At 41.9% G+C, this 15,124-nt stretch overlaps 1 protein-coding gene across 2 annotated transcripts in view; it reads left to right on the top strand.

Moving 5' to 3' along the window:
- LOC131139092 (transcription initiation factor TFIID subunit 4) overlaps nucleotides 1-15,124 on the top strand; it is a 113,966-nt gene that overhangs the window by 10,248 nt on the left and 88,594 nt on the right. For both annotated transcript variants that reach the window (XM_058088356.2, XM_058088358.2), the window contains 6 exons: nucleotides 371-523; nucleotides 1,970-2,092; nucleotides 2,359-2,448; nucleotides 4,195-4,401; nucleotides 9,078-9,153; nucleotides 13,663-13,777. In XM_058088356.2, the coding sequence (XP_057944339.2) occupies nucleotides 371-523; nucleotides 1,970-2,092; nucleotides 2,359-2,448; nucleotides 4,195-4,401; nucleotides 9,078-9,153; nucleotides 13,663-13,777 (764 nt within the window). The remainder of the gene's footprint in view (nucleotides 1-370; nucleotides 524-1,969; nucleotides 2,093-2,358; nucleotides 2,449-4,194; nucleotides 4,402-9,077; nucleotides 9,154-13,662; nucleotides 13,778-15,124) is intronic.

The following is a 15,124-nucleotide window of genomic DNA, read 5'->3' on the forward strand; positions in this document are numbered from 1 at the left end:
TGGGGAGTTTACTAAAGATTGTCAGACTGCTTTAGAGTCATTTTCTGGTCGTTTATTCCCTCGCGTATTGGCGAGGTGTAAAGGTGGAGGAAACGCGAACCCCAACCCTTAAAAGCAGGTCTTCCTTGTCAGGTATGTAACCACCAAGAAAAAGCCTTTCTCAGCCTCCAGCTCGTCACCGACCCCCCATTCCCCCCCCCCACCTCCTCCTCCTGACGTCCTCCTTGTCTGTTAAGCGATGTCCAAGAAGTCGTCGCACCAGATGTGACAGGAGTGCCGCGGCGCCCGCCCTCCTGTTCTCCGTGGCCTTGCTGCGAGCCAGGCGTCACGTCCTGTTTATCTCTCTTGTCTCCCTCCTCGCTCTTTGCAGAAGGGCCCCGTGGCGCCGGCCGTGGCGGTGACGGCTCCGCAGCAGACCCCCGTGGTTATGGCCCCTCAGGCCCCGGTCCCGGCCCCGGCCCAGGCCGCCTCCCAGCCCGCGCAGCCTCCGCAGACGGCCCCTGGAGGTCCTGTCGTGTCCCAGGTCTGCTTTCTCTCTCTCGCTCTCTCTTTCTCGATCTCTTTTTGCCCGATGTCCGCCGCCCGGCCGGTGCGAGTGTTGTCGCAGCTGCCAGCAGGCTGGCTGTGTCACAAACCCCGACTCCTCTCGCAGCTGGCCGCAGACAAAGGGCCTCACACGTGGCCGCGCCATCCATTGACGCAAGGAACGCCAAGCCAAGGACATGCAGCAATATGCATACATGGACTTACGTAACATAACCTTTTAGCTAACCTCGCCGTTCATTGGCCGTCAAGCGCTAAAAGAAGTTAGTCGGCATTTTTATCACAACGATACAATGATAGGCACGTATACGACACTAAAAGAGCACACAAACAAGATTATTGGCGGAGTTGAAGTATGAGATATTTCATTGATGACCCAAAAACTACCCAAAATACTTTTTGATGGGGTTTTGGACCATATTATCATCCATCTGACAGTTTGAACCCTTGGAGTTCGGATCACACTGAGGATAGAGCCACTTACAGAACATACTAACTCCTTATTTCTAAAATAAACAGCGAAAATAATGCATATGCAATTAAAATTAAAATTAAAATTAAAATTAAAATTAAAATTAAAATTAAAATTAAAATTAAAATTAAAATTAAAATTAAAATTAAAATTAAAATTAAAATTAAAATTAAAATTAAAATTAAAATTAAAATTAAAAAAAAATTAAATTATATTAGGAAAGCAGGAAGTGAACAAATGTAACCGTTACTGATTGTAAAAGTACCAGATGGAGGGGTAGGATTTAATAAGCTTTGCTTCTTCCTACTCCTTTTGGACATGTGGAACTGGGAACTGATTATGGGATGCACTCAATTGGAATCTGATGCATGTTCAAATGAAATAAAACCATTACCATTACCATAAACAACTGAAAATGGCGGCATGATAGACGAGGGCATTTATTTACATTAAGGGGGTGTGTGCAAAGGGTGGCGTAATTTAGTCGAAATGGAAAATTCTGCAGTAATTTAACATGAAAAAAGTAAAAGTAATATGTTGAAATCAATGAGGACAAGGTTGTCATTTTAGAAGAATAAGGTCATAATATTATGAGGAAAAATAACAGCATTTTAGGAGCTTAAAGTTCATTCATTCATTAATTTTCTACCACTTTTCCTCATGAGAATCTCGGGGAGTGCTGGAGCCTATCCCAGCTGTCTTCAAATGAGAGGCGGGGTACACCCTGGACTGGTGGCCAGCCAATCACAGAGCACGTATAGACGACTTGCCATACTGTTGTTTACAATGAACGCTTTTTACCGCTATTACAACACTGGTTCAACAATGCTAACGAAGGATGCGGTCAAAACGCTACATGTTCCTTTCTACTTTGTCATGCACACCAAACTTGAATCAAATGATAAAAGTTACATCATATGCATGTAACGGTTATTTCTATCTCTCTCGTGACAGGAAATGCAGGAGAACGTGAAGAAGTGTAAAAACTTCCTGGCCACCCTCATCAAGCTGGCGTCCCACAATTCTCCATCACCCGAGACCTCCAAGAACGTCAAAGCTCTGGTCCAGGACCTGCTGGTGAGCGTGGTGTACCAAATAAGACTCGACTTGCAGTGAGCCTTTCTTGCCTGCAGATGGCGGCATGAAACCCTCGCTTCCTCTCTGTCTTATTATTATTTTAAATGACATAAATAATGAGCGGCGGTTTGCCTGGAGGAGACAGGATGAGCATGGTGTTTAAGTCTCCTAGGTTTACATCGTGTAACGTCTTTCATGTGAAGTGGGGTTCATTGTTCTGTTCATCTTTCCTGTCTGTGTGACATTTAAAAAAAAAAAAAAAAAAGGATGCAAAGATCGAGCCTGAGGAGTTCACGAGCCGACTGCAGACGGAGCTCAAGTCCTCGCCGCAGCCGTACCTGGTGCCCTTTCTCAAGGTGGGACCCCACATTAACCATCTTTGTAATTGACTAATGACCACTTAAATCTGTGTTTTTCAACCGGTTTTGCGCCACGGCACGTTTTTTCCTGATTACGGACTCGCCACAGCAGATCCTTTTGATCCGCATCCTAATTTAACCAACAATGTTAAAACACGTCACCACTACCTCTCACGTGCATCACTAAGTCTATTAGAGGAACGAGGCAATCACAGAGCACATATAGACAAACAACCATTCACACTCACATTCATACCTATGGACAATTTGGAGTCACTAATTAACCTAGCATGTTTTTTGGAGTATGTTAGTGTTTTTGCAAAGAACACTAAACTCATCACACACCAACTTAACACTCAAAAGGTATAATTATGAAACCAGCTCAATTGAATCATTCATTCATTTATTCATTTTCTACTGCTTATTCTCACGAGGGTCGCGGGGGGATGCTGGAGCCTATCCCAGCTTCTCTTCAGGCGAGAGAGGCGGGGTACACCCTGGACTGGTGGCCAGCCAATCACAGGGCACATATAGACAAACAACCATTCACACTCACATTCATACCTATGGACAATTTGGAGTGGCTAATTAACCTAGCATGTTTTTGGAATGTGGGAGGAAACCGGAGTACCCGGAGAAAACCCACGCATGCACAGGGAGAACATGCAGACTCCACACAGAGATGGCCGAGGGTGGGATTGAACTCGGGTCTTCTAGCTGTGAGGCCTTCGCGCTAACCACTCGCTAACCACTCGACCGCCGTCCTTTTTTGTTATTATTATTATTATTTTTCATTCATTCATTTTGTACCACTTATCCTCACAAGGATGGCGGGGGGTGCTGGAGCCTATCCCAGCTGTCTTGGGGCGAGAGGCGGGGTACACCCTGGACTGGTGGCCAGCCAATCACAGGGCACATATAGACAAACAACCATTCACACTCACATTCATACCTATGGACAATTTGGAGTCGCTAATTAACCTAGCATGTTTTTGGAATGTAGGAGGAAACCGCAAACTCCACACAGAGATGGCCGAGGGTGGAATCGAACCCCGGTCTCCTAGCTGTGAGCTCTGCGCACTAACCACTCGACCACCGTGCCGCCCATTATTAATACATGTTAATTAAAAAAAGTGATATTGAATAATTCCTCACGGCACACCTGACTATTTCTCACGGTACACTTGTGTCCCGCGGCACAGTTGTTGAAAGTCACTGCCTTAAATGACTCGTTGAACTTAAATCATCCCTTTCCGGTTCCCTGAGGTACCCCTTTTTGTATGTTTTCCTAAAGTGACCCCCTCCTCAAAGTAGCACTCACTTTGCACTGTTGCTAGTAATGTCTAAGGCTGACACTAGAATGATACACACACACACACACACACACACACTCGGCCCTCTGGCCTGATTTCTGACTGTGTGTGACAGTGGCCCCGGTAGCCGTCCCTGCCAGTCGCCAGCAGGTTTCTCCAGCCAAGCATGATGAGCGTCACATCAAGGCAGCCGAGCGCCCGATGCGGCTACAAACACATGTTGTCATGCAATGTTAAGTCGCTGGCGTCCAAAACTTGCCTGAAATATTCTCTTTGTGTGTGTGTGTGTGAGACAGCGGTCCGATCCCAAATAGCTAATGGCGTATGTAGCGTTTGTGTACACTATGAAATATCCCGATATAACGGTTTCATGTCTTATGCTCTGAAAGTGCTTCAACTTTTCTTTCTATCTTCTCCGCCCCGTCAACAGAAGAGCCTCCCGGCCCTGCGGCTGTCTTTGCTCAACAGTCAGCAGTCGCTGACCCAGCCCCCGCAGCAGGGAGTCAAACCGGTGGCCTGCGGCACGCCTCCCGCCGCCGCCGCTGTGGCGAGCGCGCCCACCGCGCCGACCGTCCACATACGCCACCCGAACAGCGTCAGCACCGCCGCCGGTGCTGTGGGACATGCAGCTGCCATGGTATGTACGCAGCTGGAACACGCTGAGCTATTAGCATTAGCACGTCCATAGACTTCACTGGTCTCTCCATGTTGCACACCTTGGACTTCATGTATTTCTAGTAGGGATGGAAAATGTGTCTGAGGTCTCACAATGTTGCATTGGACATGTGATGGCCCAAAGTCCAACAGTTGAAGAACAATGTAGCTTTCCATGTGCATCTACATAATCAGTTCCCAGTTCCACATGTCCAAAAGGAGTAGGAAGAAGCAAAGCTTATTAAATCCTACCCCTCCATCTGGTACTTTTACAATCACTAACTGTTACATTTGTTCACTTCCTGCTTTCCTAATTTGTTATTTTTATTTTTATTTTTATTTTTATTTTTATTTTTATTTTTATTTTTATTTTTATTTTTATTTTTATTTTTATTTTTATTTTTATTTTTATTTTTATTTTTATTTTTATTTTTATTTTTATTTTTATTTTTATTTTTATTTTTATTTTTATTTTTTATTTTATGTACACGGTGATATGAGCATCCACTCACACTTTTTATAACTTATTTCAACCACGGCGGTCGAGTGGTTTGCATACAGACCTTACAGCAAGGAGAGTTCAATTCCACCCTCGGGCCATCTCTGTGTGGAGTTTGCATGTTCTCCCCGTGCATGCGTGGGTTTTCTCCGGGTACTCCGGTTTCCTCCCACATTCCAAAAACATGCTAGGTTAATTAGCCACTCCAAATTGTCCATAGGTATGAATGTGAGTGTGAATGGTTGTTTGTCTATATGTGCCCTGTGATTGGCTGGCTACCAGTCCAGGGTGTACCCTGCCTCTCTCGCCCAAAGACAGCTGGGATGGGCTCCAGCACCCCTCGTGAGGATAAGCGGTAGAAAATGAATGAATGAATTTCAACACAAACAAAGCCAATAAGTTTGTTTTACCAGAATATTTCTTCACGTTTTAATCAAAAACCTGAATGAAAAACAGGTTTACCCACATCTGCTGGGCCCCTGTGGACGCATCCGCTGCCCCTCAGTACTCCCCCTTGATATTCATACTGTACTTTTTCACTGAAATTCGGTCAGGGCACCCCTGCTTTTAGCATATGTGACATGTATGACATGTATGTCATCTTTTGCAGCATTGAAACAGATATTCTGCCCCTACTGGTGGAAAAGCGAATTACTGGCATTTTGCCTCCACTGGACTTGTCTTTGTTAGAAACTTTATCCGCTAACCTGCAGCGCCAAGTGAAGTGAACCAGCCAAGTTGATTCAACTCACACCAGCGCCGAGCTACGGGTGTGTGAGTACGTGCACGTGCTCATTATGCAACTGCACACAGCACGGGCGTCTGGGTGTGGGACGGAGTGGGTCAGGCGAGGTCAGACTAGTCTGGTCCGGGCAGAAGAGTACGGGAGAGCCACAGGGTGCTCTTCTGTCTTTCTCCAATTTTCCTTCTTTGCGCACACACACACACACACACAGTGGTAGTCGGTGTGTATCTTCCCCGACATCACTCACCCATCTTCCTCCCTCCCTCCATTAACCAGCAGAGGGTGAAGTGAGGTAACTAGGTCAGCCCCGGGTCAATTTTAAAGCAATGTGGCGGCCGGCCGCAGTCTATGTCCAGAACATGCCTCTGGTCCCTCTCGCTCTCTCTCTCTTTCTCTCTCTCTTTTTCCTTTTCTCTCGCTCACACTCCGTTCACATACACACCAACACAAATACACAACATAAGCTATCACACAAAACATTAGTAAATGACAGCCTCTGGCTCGCCAACAGTTTGTTGAATTAGGCCAAATAAAATCTGCTTTCTGCTACCACTGTACTCCGGGAAGCATTTCTGAGGGTATTATGGAAGACACTTGACTTCAAGTCAGTACAGTACACACTGTGTGCAAGTGGGCAGTTGCAGTTTTACACAGTTTTCAATTGAATAGAAGGGGGAAATGGAAACTGTACTTACTGTATTTTCTGGACTAGAAGTTGCTCCGGAGTATAAGTCGCACAAGGCCAAAAATGCATAATTAGGTAGAAAAAAACATACATAAGTGGCTCCGGAGTATAAGTCACACAAGGCCAAAAATGCATAATTAGGTAGAAAAAAACATACATAAGTCGTTCTGGAGTATAAGTCGCACAAGGCCAAAAATGCATAATTAGGTAGAAAAAAACATACATAAGTCGTTCTGGAGTATAAGTCACACAAGGCCAAAAATGCATAATTAGGTAGAAAAAAAACATACATAAGTCGCACTGAGGTATAAGTCGTACAAGGCCAAAAATGCATAATTAGGTAGAAAAAAAACATACATAAGTCGCACTGGAGTATAAGTCACACAAGGCCAAAAATGCATAATTAGGTAGAAAAAAACATACATAAGTCGCACTGGAGTATAAGTCACACAAGGCCAAAAATGCATAATTAGGCAGAAAAAAAACATACATAAGTCGCACTGGAGTATAAGTCACACAAGGCCAAAAATGCATAATTAGGTAGAAAAAAACATACATAAGTTGCACTGGAGTATAAGTCTCATTTTTTGCGGGTAATTTATTTTACAAACTACTTGTTTGTAAAATACTACAGATTTTCTGGACTATAAGTCGCTTCGGAGTATAAGTCGCACAAGGCCAAAAATGCATAATTAGGTAGAAAAAAAACATACATAAGTCACGCAAGGCCAAAAATGCACAATTAGGTAGAAAAAAACATACATAAGTCGCACTGGAGTATAAGTCGCACAAGGCCAAAAATGCATAATTAGGTAGAAAAAAACATACATAAGTCGCATTTTTTGTGGATAATTTATTTTACAAACTACTTGTTTGTAAAATACTACAGATTTTCTGGACAATAAGTCGCTTCGGAGTATAAGTCACACGAGGCCAAAAATGCATAACTAGGTAGAAAAAAAAAACATACATAAGTCGCACTGGAGTATAAGTCGCACAAGGCCAAAAATGCATAATTAGGTAGAAAAAAACGTACTTAAGTCGCACTGGCGTATAAGTCACGCAAGGAGAACATGCAAACTCCACACAGAGATGGCCGAGGGTGGAATTGAACCCGTGTCTCCGAGCTGTGAGGTCTGCGCGCTAACCACTCGACCACCGTGCAGCCGTCACGTGTGCCATTTAAAGCATATTTTCTTAAAGAAACAGTGCTTCACATTTACTTCCCAACTTTCTACCTGTGTTGTTTTGTTCCCCAAAGTGTGTCGCCGAGTGGCCAGGGGTGTTTGCTGTCTGTGCCGAATGAATTCCTCCCACTCGTGCAAACCCTGCAGTGCATCTGTGAGGGGAAAAGATGGGCCTTAGTCTTGGTTTTTTTTTGTTTTTTTTTTTCTTCTCACCCCTTGAACAGTAATATAGCATGTGTCAGGGAATGGAAAACAAGGCGAAAAAAATATGCAGCAAGAAGCAAACTGGTAAGGAATGGATGGCTGAGCCCCAGGCCCGACCTGTGGCGGCTACACAGGAAGGAAGTGACTCTAATAGCCCGGCACGCCGCCCGCCCCCACCCCCCCGTTCACAGCCCCGCTCCTTCTACGTCTTTGCTGATTTTTTTTTTTTCCTCCACACTGTGATCTTGATTTCTTGTTATCTTCATATTATCTTATCCGGCGATGCAAGGCAATGTAGGTCACATGGAGAAATATGTGGAGATCAATCCCCATCATACACTTTATGGACTAAAGTATCGGGACATCCAAGCATGGCGGTCAAGCCTATCCCCCAATCAGGTCGATTGCGGACCATCCACGGCCCATTTGGCAGCAGTTTTCCGGATGTAACCCACTGAGACTACACTTTAAAACTTTGGTTTTCCATCAACAGCCACAAACTGAAAAATTGAAGGATACAAGGGTCATTTTCATATCTTGTAAACTGTTTTGTAAATCAGTTTTATGCTGTTTTTTTTTTTTTTTTTTGCTTTTCTTGTGAAATTTTTCTTTTCGGAATATTCTGACTTTATTTCCATTATATTATAACTTTTCCTGCCCAACCTCTCAAAAGTGATTTTGAAGAATTATTTTTATTTTTATTTTTATTTTTATTTTTATTTTTATTTTTATTTTTATTTTTATTTTTATTTTTATTTTTATTTTTATTTTTATTTTTATTTTTATTTTTATTTTTAGATATAAAAAATAAATAATTAATTATTTTATTTTATTTATTCTTGTGAATTTTTTCCAGCTTAGAATATTTTTACTTTTTACATTTTTCTCTTAAAATTCAGAAAATCTCTTGAAATTATTATTTTTTCTACATTTTATTGATTATTTTTTAACTATTTAAACTTTCTTTTTGTGAATTTCTTTTGTAGAAATTATGATTTTTATTCCCATAATATTTTGACCACTGCACTATTTGAAATACTAGAGAACTGATAATATTTATTAATTTATCTGTACTGTACAGACTAAACTGTATGAAAATGCAACAAAATGGAGATCATACAAGCGTATTCAAGAGCCAAATTGCATGTGGAGTACTATAAATGTGTACATGTTGGTGTGCACTAAAATGAAAGAACATAAAAGTACTTTGACCGTGACACGATGACACACATGCAGAGCAGACATGGTACCTGTAAAGCTGATGTTTGCAGTAGAATTTAAAGGGGTATGGGTTTGAACGTTGAAGCCAAGTAACGGTTGTCCCTCTTCATTATTTCAGGGTATGAAGACCACCGGGCCAGTAGGTGGACAAGTTCGAGTACCGGTGATGATCACACAGTCGGTGAGAGCTCAAGGTGAGACGTCAAGCTGGAATTCTCCATGCTTTCTCTGCTCCTTTCCTTGTTTTCCTCCAGTTTTTTAGGAAGTATACTATATTATAGTATTTTTTAACAACTTTAACTAAACGTCAAGTCATATGTAGTATTCTGGAATCAGTAGTGTTTCATTAACGAAACAATACCTTAACAATGCCACGGCATGTCCAGCATGACGGAGTGGAAAAAGTTCTCCTCCCATTCGATGTGGAAGTGGTACGTTTTGGGCTTGTCACTATGTCCGACATTACGGCGTTTGGCATCCATCAGTTCCCTTGCGTGTCCCCATGAACGCAACGCCGCTAATTTGACTTTGATATTACCGGTTATCGTGGAATTATGTGTAATTATCTTTATTACCACATTAAATATAATTATGATATCGAGTACTTTGATTCCGCGTAAACTTTGATTGACTTTAAACTGTTTTTAAATACAGTGGTAGATCTTTGTGACCTGGTCATATTATATACTAGTTAGCTATATATATAGTACTAGTTAGCTCGGTAGTTAATTTGATGCTTTCTTACGGCCCTGCAGTAGTCCCGTAGTCACGAGTGTTGCGCAATGTAGTAATAAACACAGAATCATAGACGTGTAAAGGTGACTATAGGGGTGCTATTTCATGTCTACAGGGCTCTAATAATGGTTAAAAAAAGCATCATAAACAGGTTTTCTATGCACTTGTGAGGGAAATAAAACTTAGCAACCCCGGCATACGGCTGCTAACATGACAGTGCTAACATTCATTCATTCATTCATTTTCTACTGCTTATCCTCACGAGGGTCGCAGGGGGTGCTGGAGCCTATCCCAGCTGTCTTTGGGCGTCTTGTCTTTCAATTTCAGTGAAAAAGTACAGTATGGATATCAAGGGGTAGCGGATGCGTTTGCAGGGGCCCAGCAGTGGTGGCGAAACCTGCTGGTGAAACAAACATATTGGCTTTGTTTGTGTTAAAATTCATTCATTCATTTTCTACCGCTTATCCTCACGAGGGAGCCTATCCCAGCTGTCTTCGAGCGAGAGGCGGGGTACACCCTGGACTGGTGGCCAGCCAATCACAGGGCACATATAGACAAACAACCATTCACACTCACATTCATACCTATGGACAATTTGGAGTCGCTAATTAACCTAGCATGTTTTTTTTTTGGAATGTGGGAGGAAACCGGAGTACCCGGAGAAAACCCACGCATGCACGGGGAGAACATGCAAACTCCACACAGAAATGCCCGAGGGTGGAATTGAAACCGGGTCTCCTAGCTGTGAGGTCTGCGCGCTAACCACTCATCCACTGTGCAGCCCTTTTTTGTTATTATTATTATTATTATTCATTAATTTATTCATTAATTTTCTACCGCTTATCCTCACAAGGGTTGCGGGGGTGCTGGAGCCTATCCCAGCTGTCTTCAGGCGAGAGGCGGGGTACACCCTCGACTGGTGGCCAGCCAATCACAGGGCACATATAGACAAACAACCATTCACACTCACATTCATACCTATGGACAATTTGGAGTCGCTAATTAACCTAGCATGTTTTTTTTTTTGGAATGTGGGAGGAAACCGGAGTACCCGGAGAAAACCCACGCATGCACGGGGAGAACGTGCAAACTCCTTTGTGAGGTCTGCGTGCTAACCACTCGACCGCCGTGCAGCCTGTGCTAACATCACGTTCACATTTTAATAGCAACATGATGCTAAAGTTAGCATACCCGCTGAAGCAGGCTTATTTTAAGATGTGTAGTGAAGCCTTTTGGGTGTACACACACAGAGGGAGGCGAGGTTTTCCTTCACGGTGGCATGAAAAGCGGCGCAAAGACGCGTTTTCTCACGTTTGGTGCCGATAAGGGAGACGCGCGTCACCATTGGAGCATCACAACAAAGTCACGTTTGCATAAGTCGCATACGTTTGCTTTCGAGCCAGGAATGCAGGTTGCGTTGTTCGTTACACACGTATCTGTTACACACGTATCTGTTACACACGCATCTGTTACACACGCACCGTGACTCAAAGGTGACCTGCGCTTAAAAAGCGTGCACGGCGGAGGAGGCTAAACAGGCCATTTTAGCCATTTAGTGAAGCGTCCCGTCGGTGGGCTGCAGGATGTGTAAGCATGGCGGGAAGCATAGCGAGAAAAGGTTGCTTTCTTGTCTGCTTATAAAGCCTCCTCAAACATCGGTGCCGCTGCTTACTCACCGTGATTCACACACACACACACACACATAAACACACACACAAACACACACACAGGAGCCCACAAACATCGCCCCAACGCCAACCAGCTGAAACACTCTCCTAAGAGAGCTTCCTGTGTGCTTAGGTGCTGTGTGTGTGTGTGTGTGTGTTTACCTATTTTTTTTTTGCGTGTGTGAGTGTGCGCAATCAGAATACAAATTTGATATACCCCCCCACACCCCAAAAAAAAAAAAAAAAAAAAAAATCGCCCCGCAGTGAAAGATCTGTAGGTCGTTTTATGCCCATAAATTGGAATGCGGGGATCGTTCTAAAAATACTTTTCCGTGCCTCTCGGCGTGGAACATGCCTGTTAAGATCAAGTTTAAATTCACTCTGGCAGTCCTTGTGCTTCGCTGAGGGAGGGGTGGGGTGTGGGGGGGTCTTAGGAGGGTAGTGGGGGGGTTTGAAAATGTCTCAGAGCATGAAGCAGGATGCCGTGTGGAAGTGTTGAGGAGAACCGGTGAAGTGTTTTGTTCCTGAAGGTGACGCAACTCTGCGCCAATATTGCAATGTTTTCACATGACCTTTTGTGGCGCCCCCTGTGGGTCGGGGTCAAAATGCTTTGGAAGGCATGCTAGCAATACATGCTAGTCATGCATACAGTGTAACAGTAGAAAGTTTTGGAACTTATGGACGTTTAGTTGCTACGTCAGCACATTCAGCTGTGTCCAATTTGACTTTTTTAGGGGTAAAACATTGGGGTCTCATAACAGCGCCACCTTGTGGTGTTTTTGTCATAACAATAATAGCACAAGCAACACAGAAGCGGTGCTCGTTTTGACAAATTTGCATCTTTTTGTGTGTAGCGGTTCAGGAGTAGAAGACTTAACTAACTTTGTTTTTTTTTTTTGGCTCGGGTTTAGCTTAGCGTATGTTTGGACCGCAACGGTAGCCTATGTTTTTATTCGAGATTTTCACGCAATAAAATTACGTTTGGTGCTTTATTATTATTTTATTTATTTATCCTAATAATTTTTTTACAGCTTAGAATATTTTTACTCTTTACTTTTTTCTCTTAAAATTCTGAAAATCTCTTGAAGTTATTATTAATATTATTTTTTCTAAATTTTATTGATTATTTTTTAACTATTTCAACTTTCTTCTTGTGAATTTATTTTGTAGAAATTACGATTTGTGGCTGTAAATTCTGAAAATATCTTGAAGTTATTATTATTATTATTTTTTGTGTTTTAAACGTGGTTTTTTTATTCGAGATTTCTGTTGTGAGATCATTCAAACATGCAATAAAATTATGTTTGGTGCTTGTATGTCTCACCAAACATTACTGTAGAATCCAGCGTAGAACATATGAACATATCATCACAAGGTCTTTGAATGCATCTTCTGGTTGCCTTATACTGTGTTTGTATTTTCCTTCATTTAGCCATTGTGATGCTAGTAAATGCTTAGCTAACAATAAAGTCTTAATATATAATATTTTTTTTATATTATATCAATATAATTATTGTATAATTATATTTTTATCGAGATTTTCACGCAATAAAATTATGTTTGGTGCTTTATTATAATTTTATTTATTTATCCTAGTAAATTTTTTACAGCTTAGAATATTTTTACTCTTTACTTTTTTCTCTTAAAATTCTGAAAATCTCTTGAAGTTATTATTAATATTATTTTTTCTAAATTTTATTGATTATTTTTTAACTATTTCAACTTTCTTCTTGTGAATTTCTTTTGTAGAAATTATGATTTGTGGCTGTAAATTCTGAAAATATCTTGAAGTTATCATTATTATTATTTTTTCTACATTTTATTGATTATTTTTTAACTATTTCAACTTTCTTCTGAATTTCTTTTGTAGAAATTAGGATTTTATATATTTTTTATATTTTTAAATATATTTTTTCATATTATATAAATACAATTATTATATAATTATATTATATTTAATTTCATTATTTAATAAAATTTTAATAATATATATATTTTATATTATATAACTATATTATTATATTTAATATAATTATTATATAATAAATAAATACATATTATATAAAATATAATTATTGTATAAAATAAAGAAATTGCTTTAGAATGCACGTTTTTTTCACTACTAAAGCGCAAGAGTTATTCTCTGAAACGTGGAGCAAACTTGTAAAGGAGATGAAATATTTTTTTTCCTCATTTTATTCTCATAAACAATCCCTCCGGACACACATTATTATTAGAAGATCATTTAAAAGTCACTTTTGCATAATAGTCGTTTTACTTGTTGTTTCCTCCTCTTGGCAGGCACAATGGGGAAGGTGGGCGCCCTCCAAGCCGGGAGGACCCCAGTGGGCTTGGCTGTCCAGATCTCCGGCAATCAAAAAAACAAGCTCAACGACCCGGGAGGAGGCTCGTTCAGGTAAAAGTCCTCCTCCTCCTATTTTGACTTGTTACTCCTAGAAGTCGCCACATGAGGGCAGCATTTCCCTAAGATGCGCCTCATGAGGAAGCGTGACCACAGGCGACACTGAGAGCAAAGACTGTGGGAGTGTTTGCGGCACCTGGCTGCTTTATCTGATTTCTTCTTCCTGGACGCCGTCCCGAATGAGCTCACTTTTAATTTAGGAATAACGTAATAGCGGCCAGATGGCGGGAATTTGTAGTAGCTGCAGCAGAGAAATGTAGGAACATTTTGCCGGCAGCTTCTCTCTGCTTCTGCTGGGCTTCACAACATGAAAGGTCCATCGCCCACATGCTGCCCTTTGTGCGCCATCTTGCTGTTATGTGTGTGTGTGTGTGTGTGTGTGTGTGTGTGTGCATATATGCTTGTGTATGCCTGAGATTTTATATAGTCTCTCCAGAGAGTGGTTGTGCGTGGTTACATGCACATGTATACGAATGTGGGCATGTGTGCCAACGGGTGGATTCAGGATGTGGCCCCGCACGACTGAGAGGAGTCTGGGTCACATGGTAATGGCTCCTGCGTCCCGAGGGCAAAGGCAGCGCCCGGAGCCCTAATTGATAAACCAATAAATCTTTAGCTGCGTTAGTAATTAAGCTGTCAGGCTCGCTTGTTACATGACAACCATGTCGCCCCCTGCGGTGGTCAATGTGGACCTCCGCGCACACACACACACACACACACACATGCTCACCCGCCTGGCGACAACCACAGAGCCAACGTGTTATACCGTTTTTAATGAACGTACCCCTCGTAGGAAGCTTTTTTATGTCAATTAGCTCCTCCCAAGGAGTTTACTTCCTGGTTTAAAAGGTCCCGTGTCATTCAAAAGTCACTTTTTCGTCACGTTCGAGATGCGACAACTTTTGGAAAAAATGGCTGGAATTGAATAAGTCAAGAATCCCGGGAAGCAATTGAAGCAACATGGAGTGCACTGCTTAGCTGCAGCCAGCAGAGGCGCTGTTGGTTCAGTCCTAACTAAAGTTAGATACCCAAACGGCAACAAAAAGACATCCGTGTACACCCCCCCCCCCTTATGGGGACACCGAATAGCATCATTAGCCACGTTTACATGGACCCAAATATTCCAATTCCATTCGGTTTATTTGCTCAAACGGAAAGAATCTGCAACTTTGGATGCAAAATCTAATTTACAGTAAGTACACTTGATTAACTATTGGAACAAATCAATACTTCCTTGTCATATTTTCATTAATTATTTCCTTTCAGATGGGAAAATACCTCTCTGAATGTTCTGAACCCCTGTTTCCATGTCACCCGAAGTCATGCCGATCACAATAGCCA

Source organism: Doryrhamphus excisus, linkage group LG13 (genome assembly GCF_037039965.1).
Source record: "Doryrhamphus excisus strain RoL-2023G ecotype Guam linkage group LG13, RoL_Dexc_Guam_v1.1, whole genome shotgun sequence".
In the NCBI taxonomy this organism is placed as follows: domain Eukaryota; kingdom Metazoa; phylum Chordata; class Actinopteri; order Syngnathiformes; family Syngnathidae; genus Doryrhamphus; species Doryrhamphus excisus.